The sequence below is a fragment of the Tenrec ecaudatus genome, chromosome 1, assembly GCF_050624435.1.
Source record: "Tenrec ecaudatus isolate mTenEca1 chromosome 1, mTenEca1.hap1, whole genome shotgun sequence".
Lineage (NCBI taxonomy): Eukaryota > Metazoa > Chordata > Mammalia > Afrosoricida > Tenrecidae > Tenrec > Tenrec ecaudatus.
In genome coordinates this window covers 39,080,368-39,106,673 of record NC_134530.1, presented here as the reverse complement: position 1 = coordinate 39,106,673, position 26,306 = coordinate 39,080,368, and the positions used below count along the sequence as shown (strand labels likewise).

Sequence of the window (26,306 nt, the reverse complement as noted above, 5' to 3'; positions counted from 1 at the left end):
GATGACCAATGTCCAGGGCTGCGTGCATGTTAAATAGAATCCTCAAACAAACCAGTTTCTTACAAAGGCAAGCCTTTCCATCTTCACTGTTTGGGGCTCAACTTACGAGCTACAAAATGGGGACGTCTAGCTTGCTGCCATCTAGCAGTTTCTGACTCATCTTAACCCTAAAGGGCAGGGTAGCACTGCCTCTGTGGGTCAATCTTTATGGGCGCAGAAAGCCTGTTCTTTCTCCCTCGGAGGGGTTGGCGGTTTTGAACAGCTGACCCAGCAGTTCAAAGCCCCAAAGGCAACCACTAGTGGTTAAGCACGGAGGCTTTGGAACGAGACTAGAACCGGAATCCAAACGCAAGCACTTTACGACCTTGGGCAAGTTACTTACAACTTGCTAAGGAATAACTATTAAGGACTATCGTGGGGATTAAATGTATGTGAAAATTGTATTTACTGAGCACCGAATCAACAGTAAGCGATACTCAGTATGGTCACTACTAGGCACTACAGTCACTGATCATTCCTCCAATGTGAGGGCCCAAGAGCTAGGGGAGGGGGTGGGGGTGAAGTTCTCACGCTGACAGCCTGCAGGTCGGTGGTGGCCTCAGGAAAGGAAACCACCTGCCCAACAGGTGGGCTGCCAGCCCAGTGGGGAGCATCTTTTAGGGCACGCTCCGCGTCGGAGCTCCGCCTCGAGCTTCCGCTGGGGGTCGCAACCTTTCAGGACACGGCCCCCTCCCCGCCCCCTCTCGAGCGCCCTGGGCCCGGCCCTGCGGGTTCCCGGTTCCCCCAGGGCCCAGCAGAGATCCCGGACGAGCAGGAACTATCGGAGATCCCGGGCCGGCCCGTCTCTGCCGCGTCCGCGGCTCCGCGCGTCACGCTGGGAAGGAGTTACCGGGGGAGGGCACCGGCCTAACCGGCTGCAGCGTCCGTGCTCCGGTCGGCGCGCCCGGCCGGGAGGTTCCAGTGCACGGCGGAGCTCGTTCGGGCCTGGGGAGGGGAAGGAGGAGGAGGAGGAGGAGGAGGAGGAGACGAGCTGGAGCCCAACCACGTGACCCTTAAAGGCCCAGCGCCCAGACGCCGCAGACTGGGCGCGGCGACAGCTTCTAATTTGCGATAGTTTTGACCCTCGTCACTCGCCGTCGGCGCGTGGACTTGGCGCGGTTGCTATAGGGACGATACGCGTTCTTTGGCTGGCTCCAAAGGGACGGTCGTCACCAAAGAGGTCAAAGCGTGCCTCCTAGCAAGGCGTAGTTGCGGTGCATGATGGGACGCCAGGAAGACCTCCTCGGTGCTGGGAGGAGTTTCCACGCTCGCCGGAGGCGGCCCTCGTTTGGCAACAGTTGCTAGCGTTGGGAAGCAATTTCTGGTCCCTGTTCTCTTTAACCCTATTCATAGACTCCTAAAGCGTCAGCGTTGGAAGGGACCTTGGGGATTCTTTCCGGCCCAACTCCTCCTGGTACTGATGGGGACACTGAGGCAGGGAGGTGCCCAAGGTCACACACGGCCATTCAGTGGAGGAGCTGAACCTAGCTAATGACTTTTACTAAGAGTGGACCAGGCCTTGCTAAAAGCTGGAGAGGGTGTGTGTATGTGTGTATGTGTGTGAGAGAGAGGGGGGGGGGCGGGCGTAGAGGAGAGGTACAGGTGAATGAGGCAAACTTTCTTTGAGCCAATGAGACAGGACTCTAGGGGATACAGAGATAGATTTCATATCCCCCCGCCTGCTTTTCTTCTTCTTTGCACTTGTCACCATCTTGAACATACTGTATCTTTTAAACACACTCTATCGCTTACTTATTTATATTGTTTATCATCCATCTCCCTCCACTGGAGACAAGCCTGGTGGGATAGTAGTTGGGCTGCGATCTTCATGGTCAGCAGTTCAAAACCACCAGCAGATCCTCCGGAGAAAGACTGGGCTTGCTATTCCAATAAGCAGTTAGTCTCAGAAACTCATAGGGTCACTGTTAGTCATCATGGACTCAGTGGCAGTGAGTTTGGATTTTAGTTTTTTGTTCCCTCGGAGTGAAAGTTCTTAAGGGTAGAGTTCTGTTTTCTACACGTATACATGGCTATGTGCACAAACCTTGTCACATGCAATTGCTGTCGTTAGTTCTGACTCATATGTATAACAGAAAGAAACACCCCTGGTCCTGTACATTCCTCACAATTGTTGCTGTATTTGAGTCCCGTATTGCAGCCAGACACAAGGTCAAACTATATATTTGTTGAATAAATGAGTGAACGGGGTGAGGCTGAAGTTTTGCTGCTGATGAAATGACATTATAAGATGGACTCCTGGTTGGGGTTTGGGCTTGAACCCCACCCGCTTCTGCCACTTGCTACTGATCTTGAATGGTGACTTCACTTACTTAAGTCTAGTGTACACATCTGTAAAATGGGGAAAACACTTCACAGCAGGATTGAAGTGAGGGACAATTAATATAATGCATAGACAGTTGCTGGAGAATTTGGCATCCGGGTTGGAGGGAAGCTTATGAACAATCTGCAGTATGCAGACGACACGATCTTGCTCGCTGAAAGTGAGGAGGACTTGAAGCACTTGCTGATGTAGCTCAAGTATTGAAGCCTTTAGTATGGATTTCAATTCAGTGTAACGAAGACCCAAATCCTCCAACTGGATCAACAGGAAACATCATGATAAATAGAGAAAATATTGAAGTTGTTAAGGATTTTGTCTTGCTTGGATCCACAATCAATGCTCATGGAAGCAGCAGTCAAGATATCAAATGACACAGTGCATCTGGTAAATCTGCTGCACAAGATTGCTTTAAAGTATTGAAGAGCAAGGATGTTATTTTGAGGACCAAGGTGTGCCAGATACAAACCATGATATTTTCGATTACATGCATGGTATTTTCATGTATGTGAAAGTTGAATACGGGAGACTGAAGAAGAATTGATGCATTTAAATTGTGCTGGCAAAAATATTGAAAGTATGGACTGCTAAAAGGACAAACCAGTCTGTCTTGGAAGAAGTATGGCCAGAGTGCTCCTTAGAAGCAAGGATGGAGAGACTTCATCTTACATACTTTGCCCTTGATCTTAGCCAAAAGGCTGAGAAGTGATATCTTACATATTTTGGACATGTTGTCAGGAGAGACCAATCCCTGGAGAACATCCTGCTTGGTAAAGTGGAGGGCCAGCGAATAACGGGAAGGCCTCAACAAGATCATGACCCAGGGGCTGCAACAATGGGCTCAAGCATAGGAACAATTGTGAGGATGGCACAGGTTGTAGCAGTGTTTTATTCTCATGTGCATGGGGTTACTATGGGTCAGAACTGACTCAATGACAACTGACAACAGTGAAGCTGCTAGCCCAGTAGTTGGGGCATAGCAAATGCTCAACAAATAGAAACAACTGGGTTTGAAAAGTGGAAGCAAGGAATGCATACTTAGTAGGTTATGTGTTGGGCTGCTAACTGCAAGGACAGCAGTGCTGAAATCCCTGGCTGAGCTGCTCTGCAGGAGAAAGACAAGGTTTTCTACTCTCCTAAAGATTTACCATCTCAGAAACCCACAGGGGCATTTCTACTTTATCCTATATAGTGTTAGTCGGGGTTGACTTGAGAAACAAATCCCGAGACACGCAGATGTGTATAAGAAAGAGCTTTATATCAAAGAGTAATTGTATATTAAGAAAACATCCCAGCCCCATCTAGTTCAAGTCCATAAGTCTGATATTAGCCTATATGTCTGATAACCAGTCTATAAATTCCTCTTCAGACTCACACAACACATGCAATGATGCCAAATACAGGAAGATCACAGGCCAGTGGGTGGAAAGTCTTGTGGATCCAGTGGCAGCGGAAGCATCTCAGTGCTGGTGTGGGTCTCCATGTGGCTTCTCCAGCTCCAGGGCTCTGGCTCCATCAGCATAGCACCATGTGGCTGGCTAGTCAACAGGAATGTGTTACAGAGAGTGTAGATCTGGACTCCAGTGGAATATTTATCTCCTTAATGCCTCCAAATGAGGTCATCAAGCTGCGACCTGATTGACAGGCTAAACTCCACCCCTTCACTCTTAATATATTGTCTCAAATTGACACCAGATTATGTTAACTGACATAGTCACTATGAGTCAGAAACAACTCAATGTTGATTAAGTAAGTTTGATTTTTTTTTGAGGGTGGTCGGGAGGAATGTGTATGGAGGCGGTTTTAGGGTGGGCTTTGTAAGCTGATGGCTTGCATTTTTGGAACAGTGAACAGAGGCCAAATGTGAGCACCTGAGTATTGGGAGGCAGAGGCTTCAGCTGAATGCTGAGGAGGGGCTCCCCATATGTCCTTCCAATAAGTAGCGTGATGCAGGACTATTTGTGAAGGTGGAGTCCTTGTGAACCTGGCATGGGGTCCGCGGCGCTCTGAGAAGCGGTGCCACGCACCTCCACGGTGCGTCCTGGCCTGGGCGAGCGGGGCTGGGAGGCGGGGGCGGTACTTGGGGCGGGCCCTAGAGAGGAGTGGCAGTGAGGAGGCGGCTCCTAGGGAAGGTCTGTGCCGGAGGGAAAGGGGTGGAGCCTAGGGGCGGGGCGGTACTCAGGGCAGGGGGCGGTGACAGGGGCGGGCCCGGGAGTGGGCGGGGCCGTAGGGCTAGGTCCTGGGCGGGATGGTGCCCAGGGGCGGGTCCTCGGGGAAACTGGACCCGCTGTGGGAGGCCGGGTCGCCGTAGGGTGAAGCGGGCGGCTCTGAATTGTTCCTGTGGACTTGGCACCGTGGAGGGCGGGTCCTGAGGCGGGGCGGGGTGCGGAGGCCAGGCCCGGAAGCTGCAAAGGCGCTTGGCGTCCCTGCGTTCCGCCCGCCATGGACGAAGTGGACCGACTGCTTCTTCGGCGGCTCAGGCTGCAGCTGGTCCGAGAGCTGCTGGTGACCGAGCTCTGGGACGCGCTGCTCAGCCGCGGGCTCTTCACGGCCGACATGATCGAGGACATCCAGGTGCGTCGCACCCCACCTGCTGTGTTCTCACCCTCCCCATCCCCGCGTTCCGCTCCGCCTTCCCGCTTCCTTAGCACTTAGTGGTCGGGCTAGGTTGGGGGACCCACGTTCCCACACTCCCCTCCTCCTTCCAGGCCGCCCAGGACCGATCCATCCTCAGATGTGTGGGAACCTATTATCCTTAACGCCATGGAACCCACTAGAACCGAACCATTGCAAACACCTCTTTGAATGTTGGCTAAAGTTTTTCTTGTCTGGCCCCATCCGTGTTCCCTGTCTAGCTGCTGTGGAAGTTGTGCTTCTTGCCAGAAAGGAGGGTCTTCAGCGCACCCACTTTGGCACCAGACTCTCTGACAGTGTGTCCTTGGACAAATCACTTAATCTTTTTTGAGCCTCAGCTGTGAGATGGGGATCTGCTACGCTGGGTTGATTAGAGAAACAAATCCAGAGCCACTCCTATATGTGTAAGAAGGAGTTTTGTATCGACAAATAATCGTGCATCAATAAAACATCCCAACCCAGTCCAGCTCAAGTCCTTAAGTCCAATACTAGTCCAGAAGTCCCCCTTCAGACTCACGCAGCCTTATGCAATGATGCAGAGTGTAGAAACATCACAGGCCGGTGGGTGCAAAGTCATGTAGATCCAATGGCAGTGGAAGCATCGCAGGGCTGCCAGGGTCAGCTAGTGGGGGGTGGTGGTGGTGGTGGTGGTGGTGAAGGCAGAGTGAGAAGGGGAGGTCTCAGAGCCCTCCTTTTTAAAAAAACAAAACAAAAACAAGATCATCTTTCCTTTTATTAAAGTCTTCTTTTACCTCTTAGCAGTTTTATAGTTTTCATTGCATACATCTTTCTTGTCCCTGGTTAGATATATACCTAGGTATTTTCTTTCTTTAAAAAAATCATTTTATTTGGGGCTTGTACAACTCTTATCACAATCCATACATATATCCATTGTGTCAAGCACATTTGTACATTTGTTGCCATCATCATTCTCAAAACATTTTCTTTCTATTTAAGCCTTTGGTATCAGTTCCTCATTTTCCCCCTCCCTCCCACGCCCTCCCTCATGAACCTTTGATAATTTATAAATTATTATTATTTTGTCATGTCTTACACTGTCTGATGTCTCCTTTCACCCACTTTTCTGTTGTCCACCCCCCAGGGGGTTATATGTAGATCATTATGATTGGTTCCCCCTTTCTCCCCTATCTTTCCCTTTCTCTCCTGGTATCTCTACTCTTATTATTGGTCCTGAGGGGTTTATCTGTCATGGATTCCCTGTGTTTCCAGTTCCTATCTGTGCCAGTGTACATCCTCTGGCCTAGCCAGATTTGTAAGGTAGAATTGGCGTCATGGTAGTGGGGAGAACATTAAAGAACTAGGGGAAAGTTGTGTTTCATTGGTGCTAAACTGCACCCTGACTGGCTCATCTCCTCCCCTTGACCGTTCTGTAAGGGGATGTCTAGTTGCATACAGATGGGCTTTGAGTTTCCACTCCACACTCCCCCTCATTCACAATAATATGATTTTTTTGTTCTTTGATTACCTTATCCCTTTGGGACCTCATGATCACACAGGCTGGTGTGCTTCTTCCATGTGGACTTTGTTGCTTCTCAGCTAGATGGTCGCTTGTTTATCTTCAAGCCTTTAAGACCCCAGACGCTATATCTTTTGATACCCAGGCACCATTAGCTTTCTTCACCACATTTGCTTATGCACCTGCTTTGTCTTCAGCGATCTTGTCAGAAGGTGAGCATTATGGAATGCCAGTTTAATAGAACAAAGTGTTCTTGCATTGAGGGAGTACTTGAGTAGAGGCCCAAAGTCCATGTGCTACCTTAATACTAAGCCTATAAATATATGCACATAGGTCTATTTCCCCCTCCTCATATATAAATATATTTACTTATGTATGTGCCTGTATTTGGACCTCTATAAATCCCAGGGCCCTCCTTATGAGAAGGCCATGCCTACCAGGAGTCCCCCTCAGGTCGTGATCTGCTTGACAGCTTGAATACCACCTCTACACTTTTTCATATCTTCAAGTTGACATGAAATTATATACAGGGGACAGCAGTAGTATTGTAGACATTGTAAGAGATGCTGTTAGATTGTAGATGTCCTGGAGAGTAGGGATCTTGATTGTAGATGTCCTGGAGAGTAGGGATCTTGAAGGCAGGAAGTGGGAGGTAGAAAGAATGCTGAGCATGTGAAGTTTTCTTTAAAAGCATACTCATGTCTATTCATGTCTTTTACCTGTGAGGTAGGAGGGCACAGGAAGTGTGAGGGATGTCTTTGCTCTTTCATACTGTCAAAAGGTCCATGTAACAGATTTTCCTAATGCAGTTCTTCTTGCTACGTGCCTTTGAGTTGGTTCTAGCCAATAGCAACCCTGTGTACAGCAGAACGGAACACCTCCACTACACGCCCCCCCCCCGCCCTGGTCCTGCGCCATCCTCACAATTAATTTTGAGCCCATTATTGCAGCCACTCTGCCAATTTATCTCATCATTCAATCTCTTTTTTGCTGCCCCTCTGCTTACCAAGCAAGCATGGTGTCCTCCAGGGACTGGTCTCTCCTGCTAACAAAGTATTGAGACTAAGGCTTGCCATCCTTACTTCCAAGGAACTGTGTGACTGTATTTCTTCCATGAAAGATTTATTTGTTCTTTTGATACATTCCACGATACTTTCAATATTCGTCACCCACACTATAATTCATTGATTCTTCTTTGTCCAACTTTGAAGTACATATGAGGCGATTGAAAATATTGTGGCTTGGGTCAGGTACATCTTCGTCCTCAGAATGACATCCTGACTCTTCAGCGGCTTAAAAACATCTTGCGCAGAAAAACTCCGATGTCTCTAAGATGCCAGTGTTGACTGAGCAATCCAAGATTGGCCAATGGCACAGACGAGGTTTCCATACTTGGCTGTGTGCCTGAGTGCCTTAGAGTCTAAGGCACTTAGAGTCTAACCACTGCCTGAGATGTTTGTCTTTGTCTTTTATCAGAAAGAAAATGAGGGCAGGAAGTGAGAAACACCATAAGTTGCTTGGGTAATTGTTACCGTTGTTACTTCCCGTAGAGCAGTGGTTCTCAGCCTTCCTAATGCCGCCACCCTTTAATACATTTCCTCATGTGGTGGGGACCCCACAACCATAAAATTATTTTTGTTGCTGCTTCCTAACTGATTTTGCTAGTTATGAATCCGGTGACCCCTGTGAAAGGGTCGTTCATCCCCCAAAGGGGTCGCGACCCATAGGTTGAGAACCGCTGCTGGAGAGTCAGCCCCTGGCTCCTGGCGATCCCGTGCACAGCAGAACACCACACAGCCTGGTTCGGAGTCATCCCCGTGGTCCGTTCTGGATCAGACTTTGTGATCCGTAGAGTTTTTAATTGGTTGATTTTTAGAAGAAGATCATCAGGTTTTCCTTCCTAGTTTGAGTCTGAAAGCTCTATTGAGACCGTTCAGCATCTTAGCAACCCACAGTTCTCCATTGACAGACAGAGGTGACCGGTGCATTGTAGAGAAGGGATGCAGTGGCCAGGAATCAAACCTGGCCTCTGGCAGAGAAAAGGGCGACTTCTGCCTCTCAGCTACCCCTGCCCTCTCGGGTAATTGGTGCTATATCTTTCTTTCCAACCAGCGGGCAGGCTCTGGATCTCGGCGGGATCAAGCCAGACAGCTGATCACAGATCTAGAGACTCGTGGGAGCCAGGCTCTGCCTTTGTTCATCTCCTGCTTACGAGACACAGGCCAGGATAGGCTGGCTTCATTGCTGAGCACAAGCCGTCAAGCAGCAAATCAAGATCCGGAAGCCAGCAGATCCCTGGATGCTGGGCTTGGACCCATACCCCTCAACCCAGATGAGCAGAGGATCCACCAAATAAAGCAGGATCCCTCGAGGACTGCCTTGGGGCACCTACCAGTGGTTCCCAGGCCAGTGGATGTGGGCTGTGGACGTGATACCAGTGAGTATCCAGAGTGGTTGGCGAGTGGGCGTGATGAGTGGCCATTGGGGAATGGCCACTGATACCATTAGGTAGCCTGAGAGCTAGCTCTTCATGTCGATGCCATCTTTTTGAGTTCATAAGGGTTGGGTAGAATTTGCTGGTTGCCATCAGGAGTTGTACGTTTGCTGGTCCTTCCTCTGAACAGCCTGCTTTGGATGTCCTAGGTTTTGATCATGGTTTCAAGATCAGGTTAATTGTTCGGGATTTGCCCTTGGGTCTGGATGGGTAGTGACCACTAGTCTACACCAGGAACAGGAAGGTGGATTCCACCTGTATCAAGATTTAAATTTTTAAAATGTCCACTGTTGACCCCTCTGAGTACCATCTGCAGTGCTTTACATAACTTATCTCAGTCCGTCTTCTTGTCTTTCTGGTGGGGTACAGTGTCCCCTTCACCACATTTGCTCATGCACCCATTTTGTCTTCAACAATCGTGTCGGGAAAGTGAGCATCACAGAATGCCGGGTTATTAGAACAAAGTGTTCTTGTGTTGAGGGAGGACTTGAGTAGAGGCCCAATGTCAGTCTGCTACCTTAATACTTAACATATAAATATGTATACATAGACCTATATCCTTATCATTATATAAATATATTTACATATATACATGCCTATATTTATACCTCTATAAATGTCCTTTGCCTCCTAGTTCTTTCCTCTATTTCCTTTTAATTTCCTCCTGTCCCATTATCGTGTTTGACCTTCATTCGACTCTCAGTAATAACTCCTCACTACATTGCACTTGATCAAACCCCACCAGGCGTTCTATGGCCTCCTTGCCATCGATTTTAGATCACTTGTTGTTCCTTTGTCCCTGGGGTTGTTGGCTGCCTCCTTCCTCTCCCCACCTCCTCTCCCATGTCCCCCAGAACCATCAGTTTCCTTATTTCCTCCTCGGGATTGTTTACCCTGCTTATCGTACATAGATAGACGTGGGGTGTGGTTGGTGGGGGGAAGGCCTGTAAGTAGTTCCAGGTCTGTCTGCTGACGCTTGTGACTGTTTTCCAATCCAGCCTGATGAGGTGCCAAGCCATGTTCCCCTGACTCCGAAGTCTTATTTTCGGGATTCCTTGGGAACTTCGTTGCTTTGTTCCCCTTGCTGTTCTGTTGCTCTCTCTTTGTGTTTTCTACCCGGTGTGTGTGTGTGTGTGTGTGTGTGTGTGTGTGTCTGAGAGAGAGAGAGGCCCCAACCTGGCACAATTCCCGCACTGTGTCTCCAGTGCTGTCCCCCGTGACACTATGGGTCAGTGAGGGGACTTCGTGTCTCCTGGTGGGGCTGGCCCTACAATCCTCTCTGGGCATTGGCTGCCCTGAGCGGGTATGTCGTATGCAGGGCTTGGTGGGCCAGGATGTGGTTCTCTATCTCTCTCTTTCCATCTTAGTTTGCTTCCTTGTGGTCTGGGCAGACCCGCCCCTCCTTCCTGTTCTTTTTTGAGGCATTTTTGCTTCCTGTTTGTTGTGAACGGTTATTCCCAGTAGGAACTGACATCTGAAGGGTAAATATCGATAGCAGTAGGATCATGGGAAGTGTGTGTATCACTTGATCCACCCTGTGCCGGGTGGGGGTGGTGGTGGTGGTTAGGGGGTAGGCTTAGTTTACACCTCAGGAACTGCTTGAGAGCAGCCATTTGCTTTGTGCATCTTTGTGCTAACCATAAGGTCAGCAGTTTGAAACCATCAGCTGCCCCGCAGGAGAAAGACGAGACTTCCTACTCCCGTTAAAAGTTACATCTCTGAAAGCCCCAGGGGCAGTTCTACCCTGCCCTGCAGAGTTGCTGTGAGAGGGGTTTGGATTTGGGTCGGCGACAGTGGAATTTCAGAAAGGAGCAAACGTCCTAGGAGCCCAGGTAAAGCCATTTCTAATTTAAGACCTGGGTGTGCTTGCTTTTCCGGTGTGACTTTAAACTGGTGGGATATTAATTCCTGGCAAGGGTCAGCGTCTGTTGGTGGCATCATTGGACAAGGACACGCCCCGTGGCCAGCTGAGCTCTTGCTCATTGCACAGGAAACTCCTTTTGGCATTGAAGGAGAAATGACCGTCTTCACTGGTTCTGGAGAATGCCCCAGGGTGAAAACACACCATGGAAAAGCAAAAGTAAAGCAAAAGTAAGAGGTTTATTTTAGTCCAGTCAAGAACTAAAGTTACAAAGTCATGACTGGTTAAAGACTATTAGGGATATCTAAGAGCAGGGACTTAGCGTGGGGTGGGTGGATTATATCCCTATATTTGACTAAAGGATTTCTTTCTGTTTTTTTCTTTTCTGATCCTTTGGTTTATATTTTATTTATTGTTAAAATTTTAATAATTAAATCATTTTATTGGGGCCTCGTACAACTCTCATCACAATCCACACACACCTCCATTGCGTCAAGCACTTTTGTACATTTGTTTCCCTCATCAGACGAAAGGATTTCTTATGGGTACACAATAGCAAGCATGTGGACTCTTCAGTGTATGACAGGTTGGCCACAGGACAATGGCAGGACAGCTGTTCCAGATAACCTGCTATGAAAATTGATTTCTCAGTCATGCCGTTCCTGGGGGCCCATCGTATTGATAGTGCTATGCATCATGACCGTTCTGGCATAAGCTGTCGGCTTCTGTTTGACTAGAGTGGAAGGACACCCCTACCCCTCACCCCCCACCATCCCCGTCAAATACATTGTGGTATATACTGTACCTGCCAGACCAAAGAGAAGAAACTGCCCCTTCTGGGGTATGTGGTATACAGTGAAGGAACCCTAGTGGCACTGTCGGGTAAGCATTAGACTGATGACCCCAAGGTCTTTGGTTCTAAACCACGAGGCGCTCTGGGGGAGAAAGATGAGGTTATCTGCTCCCATGAAGATTTACAGCTTCCAAAACCATGGATAGGGTTGCTATGAGTTGGAATTGACTCGCTAGCAGGGGATTCATTTTTATTAAGGATATATTCGATGACAGTGGGTTCATTTTTATTTCAGGATATATAGTTAGGTCAGCACAAAGGTTTCAGAAATGGTGGTTAGAAAAGGCAGCACTGACTGTGAGATGGAGGCAGGGCTCTGCCTTCAGACTGCTCCATTGACATACATCAAGGGCCTCAGGTGTTTAGTTTTTTAAACAGAATATTTCCTGAGGGCCTACTGTGTGCTGGGCCCCAGGGCTTGGGCAGACAAGGAGCACCTGCCCTTCTGCTCCTTGTCCATACTCGTCTGTGTCCGATTTCTTCCTTTTCTTTAATCTCAGCATACTTTTGAGACTGTCCACGTCTTTGTCTATATCAGCAGCTGGTTCTCTTTCAGGCCGTGTTTTTTTCCCGTTGTAGGGCCAGAGCACACTTTGCTTATACATCCACTTGGTGATGGATGTCTGGGCTGCTTCCCGTGTGGGGCACTGTGAGTAAGGCTCATACCGTGAACATTCAGAGCCGGGTTTTCGTTGTGCCATATGCATTCATTTCTCTTGATTATACACAGGGGGGTGGACTGTCAGTCAGATGGCAGGTGCGTGCTTCATGTTATTGCTCTTAGCGGCAATGACAGTGACTCACAGTGACTCCATGCTCAATGTAGGAACTGCTGCCCAGTCCTCCACTGTCTCCATGCTCAGGTGCAGATCAGGCTGTTAACAGACCCAGAGTTCCCCTTGATTTTAGAAGTAGATTGCCAGTCCTTTCTTCCTAGTCTGTCCTAGTCCGTCTTAGTCCGGAAGCTCTGCAGAAGCCTGTTCAGCATCACAGGGACATACAGCCCCCCTCCACAGGTAGGGTGGTGCTGAGCATGAGGTGCAGGGGCTAGGAGTCAAATCTTGTTTTCCCTCCATGTGGACTGAGACTTCTTCCACCTTACTCCACTCCCCTCACTGCCATCAAATTGGTTCTGACTCATAGCGACCCCATAGGTCAGGGTAGAACTGCCCCTGTGGGTTTCTGAAACTCGATCTCTCCTATGGAGTGGTTGGTGGTTTTGAACTGCTGACCTTGTGGTTAGCAGCCCAACATGTAACCACTATGCCACCCAGGTTCCCACTAGACTACTGTCCTCTTAACTTCATTAGAAACCACCAGGTACTTCTTCACGGGGGCCTGGGCCACGTGTGACCCCCACTCGCAGGGCTGCGGGCTCCCGCCCCCCCCCCCTTCGCTTCTCTTGGAGCTCTCCTCCCAGCATCTCTCCTGCCCCCGCCGGCTGGACCCTGCCACTCATGGTTCCCCCATTTCTTCCTCTCCCCAGGTGCTCCGAGATGGGGAAGAAATGCGGATTTGGTGAGTCGTCATGTCATTTGGGGCCAGTTGCTCTGGCTTTGGGCTCTCTATCCCCAGCTCCTTCCCTGCCCAGCCCGGGCAGAGACAGGTTCAGACTAGGTCTCCCATAGCCTCTGCACCTGCTCTTTCCTCATCAGGGGTAAAGGCAAGTGGTCATATCTTACCAGTGGGCTCAGAATGGGGTATGTCATCCACCCCAAACTCAGTCACTGTCGTTCCCCAGTATGTACTGGGTGACACCCGTGTGCCTGCCCCGAGTCCCAAGCTGGAGCTACACGGTGTGCAGACACGTGTGTTTCAAACTCATATGGCGCCGCCAGGAGGCCATGGGAGACAGAACTGTGACAAATGCATCCACACATGCGTATGTTGTGGTGAGTGAAAAAAGAAGAGACAAGATTTGGTGTGTTTGAACCCTGCTTTGGGCCAAGAGCATGGACTCGCCCGTCGCCTGCCCAGAAGAACGAATACTCGTGTAGCATAGATGCTCAGAAGAAGGAGCAAGTCATCCTGAGAAGAGATAGAACCAGCATTAGAAGCCAGGAGAGCACGACCTCTGACCTGCCTTTGGACGCATCCACAGGAGTCTATCAGTGGGAGACACCCTCAGGGAGACAGACTGACGCAGCCCCTGCAAGATCAATTCAAGCAGACCCACCCTCACGCAGGACGGGGTGCCATTCGGTTCTGCTGTGCATCAGCGTCAGTGTGCCCGGGGCGGGGGCCCGAGGGTGTCCCTGCCACCCGAGGGTGGGCCTGGCCAGGAGTCATTTGACATCCTTCCCAGGTACACCCCGGGTTGTGACACTGGCCTGTTTGTGGGGGAGGGGGGGTGAATGTGATGGGTGTTGGATTTCTAAGTTACCAGCTCCCACAGTGAGACGTGAGGTGGGGGCTCCATGTGTGAAGTTTAGCGGTTGGGAAGTCACACCATGTCTGAGTGTGTGAGTGTGCCAGCTTGGCTGTGACAGAAATGTCACAAGGGGTGGCTTTAAAGGACAGACTATTATTTCCTAGCTTAAAAAAAAAGTCACTGCTATGGAGTCAGTTCTGACTCACAGCAACCCTCCAGGATGGGATAGAACTGCCTCTGTGGGTTTCTGAGACTGTCACTCTTTTCAGGAGTAGAAAGCCACTTTCTCCCAAGAAGCAGCTGGTGGTTTCAAACTGCTCACCTTGTGGTTGGCAGTCCAATGTGTAACCACTATGCTACCAGGGCTCCTATCTCCAAGCATAGAGACTACAAACCCCAGTTGAAGGCTCTCTCTGGGCTCTGGGGGAGATCCTTGTTCCTTTCAGGTCCTGTGGCCCTGCCCATCCTCACTTCCTGGTGGTCTTGCCCTGGCTTCACCTTCCTCCCCACTTTGTTCTTCCTTGTCTCTGGGGAAACCCACACCCAGTCACACACACCCCCTCCCCCCAGTGCACTTTCCTTCTCTGGCAGGTTCCACCTTACACAAGTTCCGCCTGGCTTTTGCAGGCTTTGCTGTAACTCAGAAACAGTGAGTTTTAGGACACACCTTATACTGACGTGGCCTTAACATAAAGAAAAGCAGTTTCCAAACAGGATCACACTCACAGGTGTGAGGGGTAGGATTCCAACACATATTTGGGGCAGAGTGGAGGAGGGGACACAGAGAGGTACTGACACCAACCTGCCTTGTGCCCTGCTCTCTTCTGCCCTTGGGTGCTGGTGCAGACCCTGCCCCTCCTGCAGCGGGAGGTAGCACCACCACCGTCTGCCCCGCCTCTGCAGATCCTCAACCACCCACGTAACACCTGGGGGGCTGCCTTGTCTTCAGAGGCATGCTGTGAGGTCCTGGCCCACACGGGTCCCTGTATTTGAACAGGCATATGTGCTGGACGCCGACCCTTGTGGCTACTGCCTCATTATCAACAACGTGAACTTCAGCTCCAAGTCGGGGCACCCCCGCCGCGATGGCTCCAACATCGACTGTGAGAAGCTGCAGCGACGTTTCTGCAAGCTGCATTTCACGGTGGAGGTGAAGTGTGACCTCCCTGCCCAGGTACGGTCACCACCCATGGGGAGGGGTGAGGGTCTGCACAGGGAAGTGTCCTTGAGGGACCCCAAAGGCAAGCTGGTGCCCCAAGATGACCTCTTGGGACTGACTGTAAGGCTATGGGAAGCCGTGTGTCCAGCAGTTCAAACTTAATAGACGTCAAACAGGACTGATTCCCTCCGTTATTTTCTGGGTGACTGCTCTGTGCCTCAGTCTCCCTGTCTGGAGAACAGTAACCATCCCCATCTCCATAGGGTGGTTGTGAGGGTGAAGGGGACTGGTACCCTAGTGTAGTGCAGCATGTTCATTCCCCAGGCATGCACAGCATGACCACCGTGACTCTCATGACTCTAGCATGTGGCCCCTGGGAGCAGATAGTGCCCTGCCCAGGCAGACGTCAGGCCAGGCCCAGAATGGGTACCTGATTCCTCAGCCCTCTGGCTGGACTGCACCCTTCTCTCGCAGGTCATGCTCCAGGTCTTGGAGGCGCTGGCACAGCGGGACCACAGCGCACTGAACTGCTGTGTGGTGGTTATCCTCTCCCACGGCTGTGAGGTAGGCCGGCCTCTGCCCCGCGGGTGGGCACAGAGTGAGGGAGCTGAGAAGCGGTGCTGAACCCTTGCCCGCCTCCCCCTCTGTATCTTTGTGGGGAAGGGTGTGGGCCTGCCCACCAGCCCTGATGTGGCTCTGGCAGCCTGTCTGGGCCTCGAGGAGGAATTGATGCTCCTTCCTGGGTGGGGTGGAGGTCCTTAGAGAAGCCCTCTGGGAAAGGGAGACCCACAGACTTGGCTCACAGAGCTCTTGTCTGCCCAGAGCCAGGGCAGCCCAGCGCTCCTCTCAGCATCTGTCCCAGCCTCAGGGCCTCACTCCCGCCCTTGGCTTAGGTGCCAGTTTGGACACTGGGCTCTCTCTGGACTGGCCCCTAGTAAGTTAGGTATTGTGGCCAAGCCCCTACCTTTTCCTGGGCCCCAGTGTCCTCCTCTCTCAAGTTGAGGGACATGGGCAGAGCAGAAGTCACAAACGGGGTCCTGTACCACCCCCTACCCTCCTGCTCTGCACAGTCTCTTCACAGCTGGCCCATTTCACACAAAATCCGAGACTTGTGAAAAAACAAAACAAAACCAAAACCACAGAGAAGGATGGCCTCAGCAGGCTGACCTCCTCACAGCCTCTGGCCTGTAGCTTGGCTGGCTCCCCTCCCACAGTGCAGCCCCTACACAGGTCCCCACCCTGGGCCTGCTGACTGGGGAGCATCTCTTCCCCGAGATCTCGGTGACTCTCACGCACGTTGCAGTGTAAGACGAAGTGATGGAGAGCAGGGTTCTCAGGCCTGCTGTACGTGCGGTGCCTGCAGGGCTCTGGAGAGCCCAGATTGCTAGTCTCTACTTCCAGGAACTCGGTGGGGACATTTCTTAGAAGTTCACAGGTGATTGCAAGGCTGTGGGCCCGGACCACCTGGAGGCCCATGGATGCCGAGGGAGCCAGCAGGCACGGTCCAGGTCACCAGCTCCACTCTACCTCCGTGTCTCACTGGGAGGCCACCTGGCATCTGGAGGCACTTGAGCTTAAGACTCCTGGAATGGATGTTAACCAGGGCACTTTGAGACTTTTTGAAGGCTTGTCCTCTGGGAACCAATCAAGTCCCAGAAGGCTGTTGAATTCCTGCTCCAGCTTCTTGGTTTCATAACCGGGGTTCTTGATCTTCCAGTCTAGTCACCTCCAGTTCCCGGGGGCCGTGTATGGCACGGACGGCTGTGCCGTGCCTGTGGAGAAAATCGTGAACTTCTTCAATGGGGCCTGTTGCCCCAGCTTGGGAGGGAAGCCCAAGCTCTTCTTCATCCAGGCCTGTGGTGGAGGTAAGCAGCCCCCAGCCTGCCTCCCCGAGGGCCAGCCCTGCCGCCCTCTCTCCCCAGCCCTTCTCAGCCCTCACCAGGCCACTAGGCCATCAGAGGGTCCCCAGGGGAGTCACTATTGGTCGGATGGCCGCCCCTCAATGTAGCTAGAGCAGCCTCGCCCACTTCTCCGAGGAGGGTCGACTTCTGAGATCCTGGGTGGTGTCACGAGCTGTTGTGCTGGCCATTCCCTGAACGGCCGGCAGTTTGCGTCCATCCAGAGGTGCCGAAGAAGAAAGGGCTGGAGACTCCCTCTGAGCGTACCAGCCCCTGAAACGTCTTGGGCTCCCGGTGCTTCTCTGAGACCCTTGGGCGGCATCGCAGCATGTTAGAACTGCCCTGGCAGCAGCTGGTTTGGCTTTGGGTTTCCGTCTTCTGTCTCTGGGGGCAGTAGCATCGTGGGCTCGTTTAACAAACTCAACTCCAGATACTCGGCCAAACAGAGAGGTGAGAGAAGGAGAAGGAACATCCCTTCAGGCCCCCTCAGCCCCCCAGGACCTGGGCTCAGGGAATCCACAGGCCAGGACTTAAATCCTTCCGGCTCAGTGAAAGCCTCCCCTTTCCTGAGGGTCTAATTTGAGGGGGACTGGAGAATGATGGCAAGGAAACTCAAAGCGTCTCCATTCTCTCTTTGCTGCGTTGAGAAGGTGACCATCTCAGAAACCCCGAGGGGCAGTGAGACTGTATCCTGTCGGGTCACTCTGAGTTGGAACCCACTTGATGGCAGTGGGTTAAGCCCCCTCGGCCCGGGCATCCTCAGTACCTGCTGGCACCTGCCCCTCCGTGCCTTCTTCCAGAGGGTGGGGAGAACTGAGTAGGGCTGCCCCCAGGTCTGTCATTGCGCTTCCTCCTGGCACTGAGAACACCCATTGTCACGGCCTCACTGTGGCAGAGGGCCCTGGCCTGTCTGCTCTACCGCCGGGGACCCAGCCCAGTGCAAAGCTCCTGGGAAGGAAGGGCTTCTCTCTTCTTTGAATTAGAAGTGGAGCCATATTGAAATATCTGGGAGGGAAACTGAAACTGTTTAGGCGTCCCTCCTCTTCCACCCCCTGGCGGGGCCCAGGTGGCACAGTGGTAAAGTGGCTGGCCTATGATGGAGGAAGGCCTGGCGACCTGTCTTCCTATAACAATAAAGACGACAGGCTCCAAGACTCTGGTGGGCAGTGGGTCAGTCTACTCTGTCATACGGGACACCTATGAGTTGAAAACTGGGCCCGGGACCTGAGACTAGGTCTTCCCCCACTCCCCTCCCAAGTTAGAGACTCCTGAGGAACGGCAAGGTTCGAAAGCTGGAGAACAGGGATGGGGATTCCACCTTTGCGGGCTGGGCTGCTAATCGAAAGGCCGGCAGTTCAAACCCACCAGCTCCGCTACAGGAAGATGGTGCGGCTTCTCGCTCCCACAAGGATTTGCAGCTTCCGAAACCCACCAGGCAGTCCCAGCCTGTGCTGCGGGGTCCCTGTGAGTCGGGAGGGACCCAGTGGCAGACTCGCGGTGTCCCTGCTTTGCCCTGGCTGGTGTGTAACTGACCTGCTGTGTGTAAACGCTGGTGTCACACTGCTGCCACATGGTGGTGCCACTGAAACAGGAGCCGAGAAAGGCCGCTGGTCCACCTTCTCGGTCAGCAGGCGTCCTATTGTCCTGCTGTTTACATGTCTCCGAAGGTGGGCCCGGATTTAGGTGCTGCTGGTGTAGCTGTTTCTAAGTTCACTGTTATCCTTTAAAAACATCTTTTCCCATAGCCCCTCTTGCCTGTTTCCCCAGCTTCCTTTCCCCCCAGAGGGTTCCTTACTTCCACTGTCTCCCCTGTCTCCTTAGCCGCTGCTTTGGCATGCCTTGCCCCTGCCTCAGGCTGCCCAGGCAGCAATACCACACTCGCACCCCAGGGTCCCCCTCCCATGCCCACTTTGAGTCATTCTCAGACACCCGAGGCAGATTCTAGAATTGACCAGGAGAGCAGCTGTAGAAGCTATGAGTTGCGAAGGCTCTCAGACCGGCAAGCTTTCACAGATCTGAGGACCCTGGTGCCACCAGGGGAGGCAGTGGGGGCAGATGGAGGCAGGTGCCTGCATGCATGTTTGTTGCAAGAAAGTGGACAAATGCCCACTGCTGGGCATCCAGGGGGCACAGTGGCCCTGCACTCCGATGCTGACCAGGTTGGGTCAGTAGGAGACAAGACCTGGCGGCTGCTTTTGTGAAGCTGAGACACCCTGCCGGGCAGTTCCCCTCTGTCTTACACGTCACTGCCGACCAGATGGCACTGCCACAACGATTGCTGTTACGGGAGAGTCTGGGTGGTCTACACAGGAAACATGCTGGCTGGTCCCTGAAAGGTGGAAGGGTCAAGTCCACCCAGAAATAAGCACCTCAGAAAGAAGGCTTGGTGATTTGCTTCTGAAAACCCAGCCCGTGAAGACACTGCAGAGCACAGTTCTACACTGACACGCGTGGTGGGCTCACCGTGCGCTGCAGTCCACCCGATGGCAGCAGGTGGTGGCGGTATGGAGGGAGACCCAGGACAGCTTCTGTCCCTTCTGACGGACCTGCATGCTCCGGAGCACGACTGTGACCTCCCTCTGTCCTTGATGTTTCCCACCAAGGTCCTGGCCTGGACCTGTCCAACCCCTGCCATTCTTCCCATGGGGACAGCCACCCCGGCCCCTGCTTGGGGCCTGGCTCATGGTCCCCTTCCCAGGAAGCCTTCCCTCAGGAGCCTTGCCTGGCTTAGGACCACTCCCGCCCCTGCCTCGTTTGTACTGAAGCTCTCAGCCGCTCTCTTTCCATAGACCCTGTTGTTCTCCTAGGAGACCGGTCACAGGGCACCCAGGTCCTGGTTGTCTTTGGGGTGGTGTGGAGATGGCCAAGTTTCTCACTTTGCCGAGCTCTAAAGGGTGGCAGTCGGCAAGGGCCGTCAGTGTGGTTAAACACCAGCCAAGCTAGTACATCTGGACACACATAGAACCTGCTGGCCCTGTGGCCACGTGGGTGATGAGAGTCCTGTCCTGTCCTGCCCTGACCTGCCATTGTCCAGAGCTGCCCCTGCTTTGAGGGCGTTTGGCTTCTGAAATGAAAAAGACAAAGCATGGCAGCTTAATAAAAAGGGGCCGGTGGCGGCAGCGGTGGTGGTGGTGGGCAGGTGGTCCTCTGGCATCCTGGGGACTTAACAGGCATCTCATTTGGCCCCGGCCCATGGCAGATTTCCTGCTTCTCGTACCTCACATGGCTGCTCAGTGTTTCTTCACATCTCCATCCACGGCCGGTGTAATCACAGCTTCAGGTGGCCTTACGATAATGCACTGCGGTGATGCAGTTGAACCTTTCCCTCATGTTAGCCACTTCAGGGAGATCCAATTTTTGGCTCCCACGGCCACAAATGTCATTATATGCACAGAGCTTTTGGCCTCAATTGGATTACCTCCTTAGGATATGTTGCCAGGAGTAGAATTATTGGGCCAGAGGTACAAACATCTCTGCGGGTCCTATTACTCGAGGTTTTGTGTCATTGTTTGGCATCCTGACGGTGCCTTTTGATTCTGGAATAGCATTTGAGGTCGTTTAGGAATTAGAAGCAGGAGACCGAGTTGAGCCCTGGCAGGACGCCTCATGCCTGTCGTCCCGCAGGCCTGTGTGCTGCTATGATGGATGCTGGACCAGAGTTCAGTGGAATTTCTAGACTGAGACAGACCAGGAAGAAAGACCTGGAGAGCTGCTTCCACCCCCTGAGACCGTGGAAACCTTTCCCGGGGAGCACAATGGTCCAATCCTCGACTGATCATGAGGAGGGATCATCCTAAGTCGAGGGCTCAACTGAGTTAACCACAAGAAGAGCTCTAAGCCAGTGGTTCTCAAGCCTCTAAATGCCGCCGCCCTTTCATACAGTTCCTCCTGTGCTGGTGACCCCCCAACCATGCAAGTATTTTCATTGCTACTGCATCACTGACATTTTGCTCATGTTATGAATCGGCCGACCCCTGTGAAAGGGTCGTTTGACCCCCGAAGGGGTGGCGACCCACAGGTTGGGAACCACTGCTCTAAGCGATGCTGTAGAACGAGACAAAAGAAATCGAGGCAAGAAGAAAGCGAGAGTAAATTTGATGCCCCAAACGCGTCAGGCAAGGGCTTACATACTTGGCTTTGCAGCCAAGGCAAAAGTAATACTCCTGAGAGCCACAGCCCCGGAGGGCAGAAGCCACCTATTCCAGGCGAAACAGGGATGGCACCATGACCTAGGAGCTTGCCTCCCGTAGCTGCCACGGAGGGGATGCTGCTGCTGCTGCTGTGAGGGTCGAGCCCACGGGGCAGAGCCGAGCTGCCTGGCAGGCTGGCATCCTCCTGGAAGCAGACTGCAGGGCTTTGTTCTGCAGAGCGACTGGGTGGGTTCGAACCACCGCCCTTTCAGCTAGCAGCTGAGCGTCTCACCATCGTGTCCCCAGGGGCCCCTCTTCACTTTGGGCCACAGTGGCACTGGACACGTGCCTCCCTGCATTTTTGCCACAGACAGGACTGTCCTATGCATCTTTCTCATGCAAATCTCAGTGTGAATTGAAGGTGGGTGTTTTTGGTTTTGGGCTTTTAGCCCCTGAAGTGGAAGCCCCTTTCTCTCCCCTGGGCGTTGGAGCTCTGCCCCCCTGGGGTGCTGTGTGCGTGCACATGTGCGTCAGCATCGTGTCATTAACCATGATTTCAGAGGGGGCTCTGCAGTCACCATGGGAAATCCTGGGGCAGCTGTAACTGGGAGAGGCACAGTGGTCTTGCCAGCAGCAGGTGCCTGACCCTCTGAGAGCAGAGGGAGTAAGGACTGGGAGGCCAGCACAGCGGGCAAGCCCGTAGCTTTGTTTAAATTTGCTTTCATCCTTATGTTGAGGTCTGCCAGTGGTGGGGAGGAGGAACCACATAAATGTGGTTAAAATAACAACTAACTACTAAGTGATGGGTAAACTGCAGAGATCAAAGGCAGTTCCTGCTCATTAAAAAACAAACAAGAGCATTCAGGGGCCTATAAAATACCCACAATGCTGAGAGAGAGTCGATGCTGATGCAGAGCGACCCTATTGAACAGGGCAGAACTGCCCCTGTGGGTTCCCGAGACTGTCACTCTGAACCAGAGTAGGAAGCCTCATCTTTCTTCTGCGTAGCGGCTGGTGGTTTCGAACTACTGACCTTAGGCCAGCAGCCCAATGTGTAACCACCATGCCACCAAGGCTCCTTCAGTAAAAGACCTGCTGTGCTTCCTCCTAGACCTCTCTTATCTGTTCTTTCTCTATGAGGACCCATGCCATTGAGTGGACGCATAGTGACCCTGCATAGTGTTTGTGAGGCTGCGCGGGGCGCCCGTGCTTACTCCACAGCGCCACCAGGGGCCCGTCTATACTACAGATATCCAGTGGGCCGCAGTGTACACAGTGTTTGGAAAACATCTGCGCCCTCCTTTTCCTCCTCCCCCCCTACCAGCCAGGGCTCAGGGGTGGGCTGTGCTTTAAGTGAACCCCTCTGTGATTGGGTTAGGGCCCACCCCGCTCCGCTGTCACCTTACGCTGAAAGATGACACCTTCCAGAGCTGTGTCTGAACTGGGTCCCCTTTGCAGGCATGGAGGTCAGCCCTTCCACACATCTCTTTGGGGGATACCGTTCCAGCCATCACCCACGGGTCACGGGGATCGTAGAAAGAAGGAGGCTGATCCTGCCCGCTCTGCTCAGAAGCAGCCCTGCTGGCTCAGGCAGGGACGGGCAGCAAGGAGAGGAACTAAGGCTGGGTTTTGGTGATGAGCTGCTGCTTTGTTTCCACCCCTTGCAGTGAAGAAAGACCTTGGGTTCGAGGTGGGCTCTGTGTCCCCGGATGGCAGGGCCTCGGACAGCAACGTCGAGTCTGATGCCGCCCCCTTCCCGGAAGACCTGGGGAGCTCGGACCAGCCGGACGCTGTGGCCAGCTTACCGACACCCAGTGACATCTTTGTGTCCTACTCCACCTTCCCACGTGAGTGGTCCTCTCACTTGCCCCAAAGCAGCCATGGTGGGAAAGAAGAGTAGCCCCTTCCCACCCCCCGCGGAGGACCAAGGGAAGGAGGCGTGCGCTTTGGTCTTCATTCTGCCACAGCCGCCATGCCGCCTCCTCTTCAGATGGGAAGGTAGTGGCCCCTCAGGTTGTCCTGGGGTCACGCTAGGTGGTGGTAAGGTGCCAGGCCTGTCAGGGAGCTACCTGACTGTCTGAGCCTTGGCTTCCTGGTTGGGAAGATGGGAACCCTCCCCAGCGCGTCAGCAGGTGGCTCTGAGGGTAACAGGATGACAGAGGCATGAGACTGTGCCACCATCCAGAGGTGGGTCAGACTCAGGGAGCTGGTGACTCTCGGGCCCCGGCCCACTCACCAGGCCCACCCATCCCCTTGCTAAGGCTTCGTCTCCTGGAGGGACACCAAGTGCGGCTCCTGGTACATCGAGACCCTGGACAGCGTCTTTGAGCAGTGGGCGGACTCCGAGGATCTTCAGACCCTCCTGGTCAGGGTGAGGCCGGCCTGCCTGCAGGAGGGGGGTGCGTGCTGGGAGCGGGGTGTCCTCCTCAGGCTGGGGAGGAGGGTGCTGGCCTGACTGAGGCAGCACCAAGTCCACATGCCAGCTGGCAGGAGCATTCCCAGTTGCGGCTTCCCCGTGGCTTGTCAGGGAGCTGAGACACACTGCCTACAGGGTGACATTTGCCCTTTGGGGGTCCCCAGGATGGCTATTCCCTGAGGGCTCCTCCAAAGCCCTAGGCTGATGGGGTGGCTGTGGCCAACCATATCCCCCCAGGCAGGCAGGCCAGCCATGAGGCTGCCCCCCCACCCTTTACCCCACCCTGTAATCCTCAGCTCGCGATCTCTAAGAACCAGGTTTCCGTTGGTACTGTCCTTTGCAGAAGGCTCTGACGGAGCCTCCCTCCAGTCAACACCCCACTCCAGGCAGAGGTGCAGAACCTCATCCTTGCCTGGGGGTCCCTCCTGTGCTGCTGAGGTAGCTCATGTCACGGGAGAGGGTGGAGGACAGGGACCACCCAATCTCCTGAGGGAGGTGGCTGTTCTGTGTATCGCTGAGCCGAGCAGAAGAGGAGAACAGCTCGGGGCAGTGGGTGCAGCCCCAGGGGTGCCTGCCCCTCGCCTGGTCCTGGGCTATGACCCTTAGGTAGCTGGGGCCACAGGGGTGGGGAGGGGCCCGTCTGGGCTAGACCTGGCTTCTGCGCCTGACCCTGCTCTCTGCTCCATACTTCACTTCCAGCAGGATTTGAAATTTATTGGAGGGGGTGGTGGTGGTAAAAAAAAGCCATCTATTTAACATACATTTTTGACTTTTTGACCATTTTCAGTGTAGCTGTACGAAATTTTGAGATTTAAAAATTTTTGCCTAAGGTGATCTCTAAATGGCAGGAGGCTGTCTGTCATCTTGGCCGTTCCCCCTTCTTTCTCCAGAATGGAAACATGCTAAGACCTTTGTTTAAGAATGACACATCCGCCAGCACAACCCACAGGCTTACAAGGAGAGAGCGATGCTGGTCTTCAGACGTCTCTCTGCCCTGGTCCTGGTCACTCTCTTTAGAGTCCCCGCCTCCCAGTCCCTGCCCCAGCTCTAGACTCCCCTGTCCTCTGCAAACCACTGCCCTCGAGGCTATCCTGGCTCCCAAGGAGATCAACCCTGAGGAGGGCAGGCAGCCTCATCTTTCTCCCACAGAGGAGCTGGTGGATTTGAACCACTGACCTGGCAGTCAACAGCCCAACGCTGAACTCACTCCCCTACCAGGGCTCCTTCCTACCCCCAGGAACCACCAGTGACCTTTGGTTTCTACCCGAGGGGGCTTCACAGAGGTCACGGGAACCACCAGTGACCTTTGGTTTCTACCCGAGGGGGCTTCACAGAGGTCACAGAGGTAATGGAGAGAGAATGGCATTTCCCCAGGACTGTATTGAAGCCCCCATGGCTGGCTTATCTCACGCACAGGAGACCGGGCAGTATCAGTCTCTCAGTGTCCGGGTCGCCCACAGAACCCCGTGTACTGTATCTTCACAGGTGGCCAACACTGTTTCCGAGAAAGGGATGTACAAGCAGATGCCGGGCTGTTTTAATTTCCTCCGGAAAAAACTCTTCTTTAAAACGTAATGAGGCGTGGGCCCCGTACGCTGCCTTCTTTTCATCCCCACCCGTCCTGCTCCAGGCCTGCACGGCCCCACGTCTGTGGGCAGACAGGCTTCGAGATGGACTTGAAGGACGGACGAGCCGTGGGTGCACGGACGCCACGTGGGCCTGTCACACGTGGCCAGCTCCTGGGGCCCGTGACCGACCTGTGGCCCGAGCGCCTTCTCCACAGCAGGCTTCTTCAGCGCTGTGGGCCTTGAGGACCGATGCTCCCGGGGCAGTGGGAGGCTGTCCACAGAGGGCTGCCTCAGCAGCCTCCTCCGCCCCCCTAGCTGCCAGCAGCGCGTCCCCAAGTCATGGCAACCAGAATGTCTCCAGACACCCCCAAGCATCCCCTGGGTAGGGGTGCACAATCGCCCCACTGGAGAGCCGCGGAGAGATGGGAGTTTCTGGCCAGTGCCTGTCGGGGCAGCAGGCGTGGTGGTGCTGCCTGCCAGAGTGGGGACAGCTCTGATCTGTGACTTCTCGGTGATGTTTTAAACATTGCTCATTTTCCCTGGGCTTGGGGAGTCTTCCAAAATAAATCTCACGGGCCAGTATGGACTCTCTCTTGTTCATTTTCTCTCTTTGTTTTGCAAAAATTCATCTTCCTTTCAAAGGTGGCGCCTACCTTTTCAGTCCATTCCCCCTAGCGTTATTTCATCTGGTCCCCACTCCGTGCTGGGGCATAAATCCTGTGGCGGGGAGATAAGTCACTTATCCAACAGGGAAACCAATGGAGAAACACGGCTAGAACCGGAGTCACCCTGGGACTTCAGTCCATCTTGACCCCAGCTTATTTCTTGCTTTTAAGATATTAGGGTGAAGTTCCTGGGTAGTGCATACGATTTGCCCTCAGTTATTAAACTAAAGGTTGTTTTTCACTCACCCTGTGGCACTGCGGAAGAAAGGCCTGGCAGTCTGCTTCTGTAAAGGTTACAGCCAAGAGAACCCTATGGGACACCTCAGCTCTTACAGTGAAATCTGGAGAGGTCACAGCCATTGAAATCCCTTTCGAGCACAGTTTGACCGTGATCCCCAGGGGG

The 26,306-nt window shown here is 53.1% G+C and overlaps 2 protein-coding genes across 4 annotated transcripts in view; one reads left to right on the top strand and one right to left on the bottom strand.

The window, feature by feature from the left end:
• DNAJC16 (DnaJ heat shock protein family (Hsp40) member C16) overlaps positions 1-1,042 on the bottom strand; it is a 54,600-nt gene extending 53,558 nt beyond the window's left edge. For 2 of the 3 annotated variants that reach the window (XR_012784724.1, XM_075550939.1), the window contains exon 1: positions 890-1,024. The gene's annotated coding sequence lies outside the window, so the exon portion shown is untranslated. Of the gene's footprint in view, positions 1-889 lie in introns of all 3 variants that reach the window. The other variant, XM_075550940.1, reaches the window with a different exon arrangement.
• A 3,571-nt stretch (positions 1,043-4,613) lies between these two features.
• Positions 4,614-25,820, top strand: CASP9 (caspase 9). Its single transcript, XM_075550937.1, has 9 exons — positions 4,614-4,951; positions 8,601-8,925; positions 13,183-13,214; positions 15,065-15,241; positions 15,701-15,790; positions 16,944-17,091; positions 22,922-23,101; positions 23,516-23,625; positions 25,156-25,820. The coding sequence occupies exons 1-9, from the start codon at positions 4,820-4,822 to the stop codon at positions 25,243-25,245; spliced, it is 1,284 nt and encodes a 427-aa protein (XP_075407052.1). The 5' UTR covers positions 4,614-4,819; the 3' UTR covers positions 25,246-25,820.
• The last annotated feature ends 486 nt before the right edge of the window (positions 25,821-26,306 follow it).

Coding starts and splice junctions, on each gene's coding strand:
- CASP9 (XM_075550937.1), top strand. CDS start 4,820: ATGGACGAAGTGGACCGACTGCTTCTTCGGCGGCTCAGGCTGCAGCTG. Junction 4,952..8,600: donor ACATGATCGAGGACATCCAG/GTGCGTCGCACC, acceptor CTTTCCAACCAG/CGGGCAGGCTCTGGATCTCG. Junction 23,102..23,515: donor GTCCTACTCCACCTTCCCAC/GTGAGTGGTCCT, acceptor CCCCTTGCTAAG/GCTTCGTCTCCTGGAGGGAC.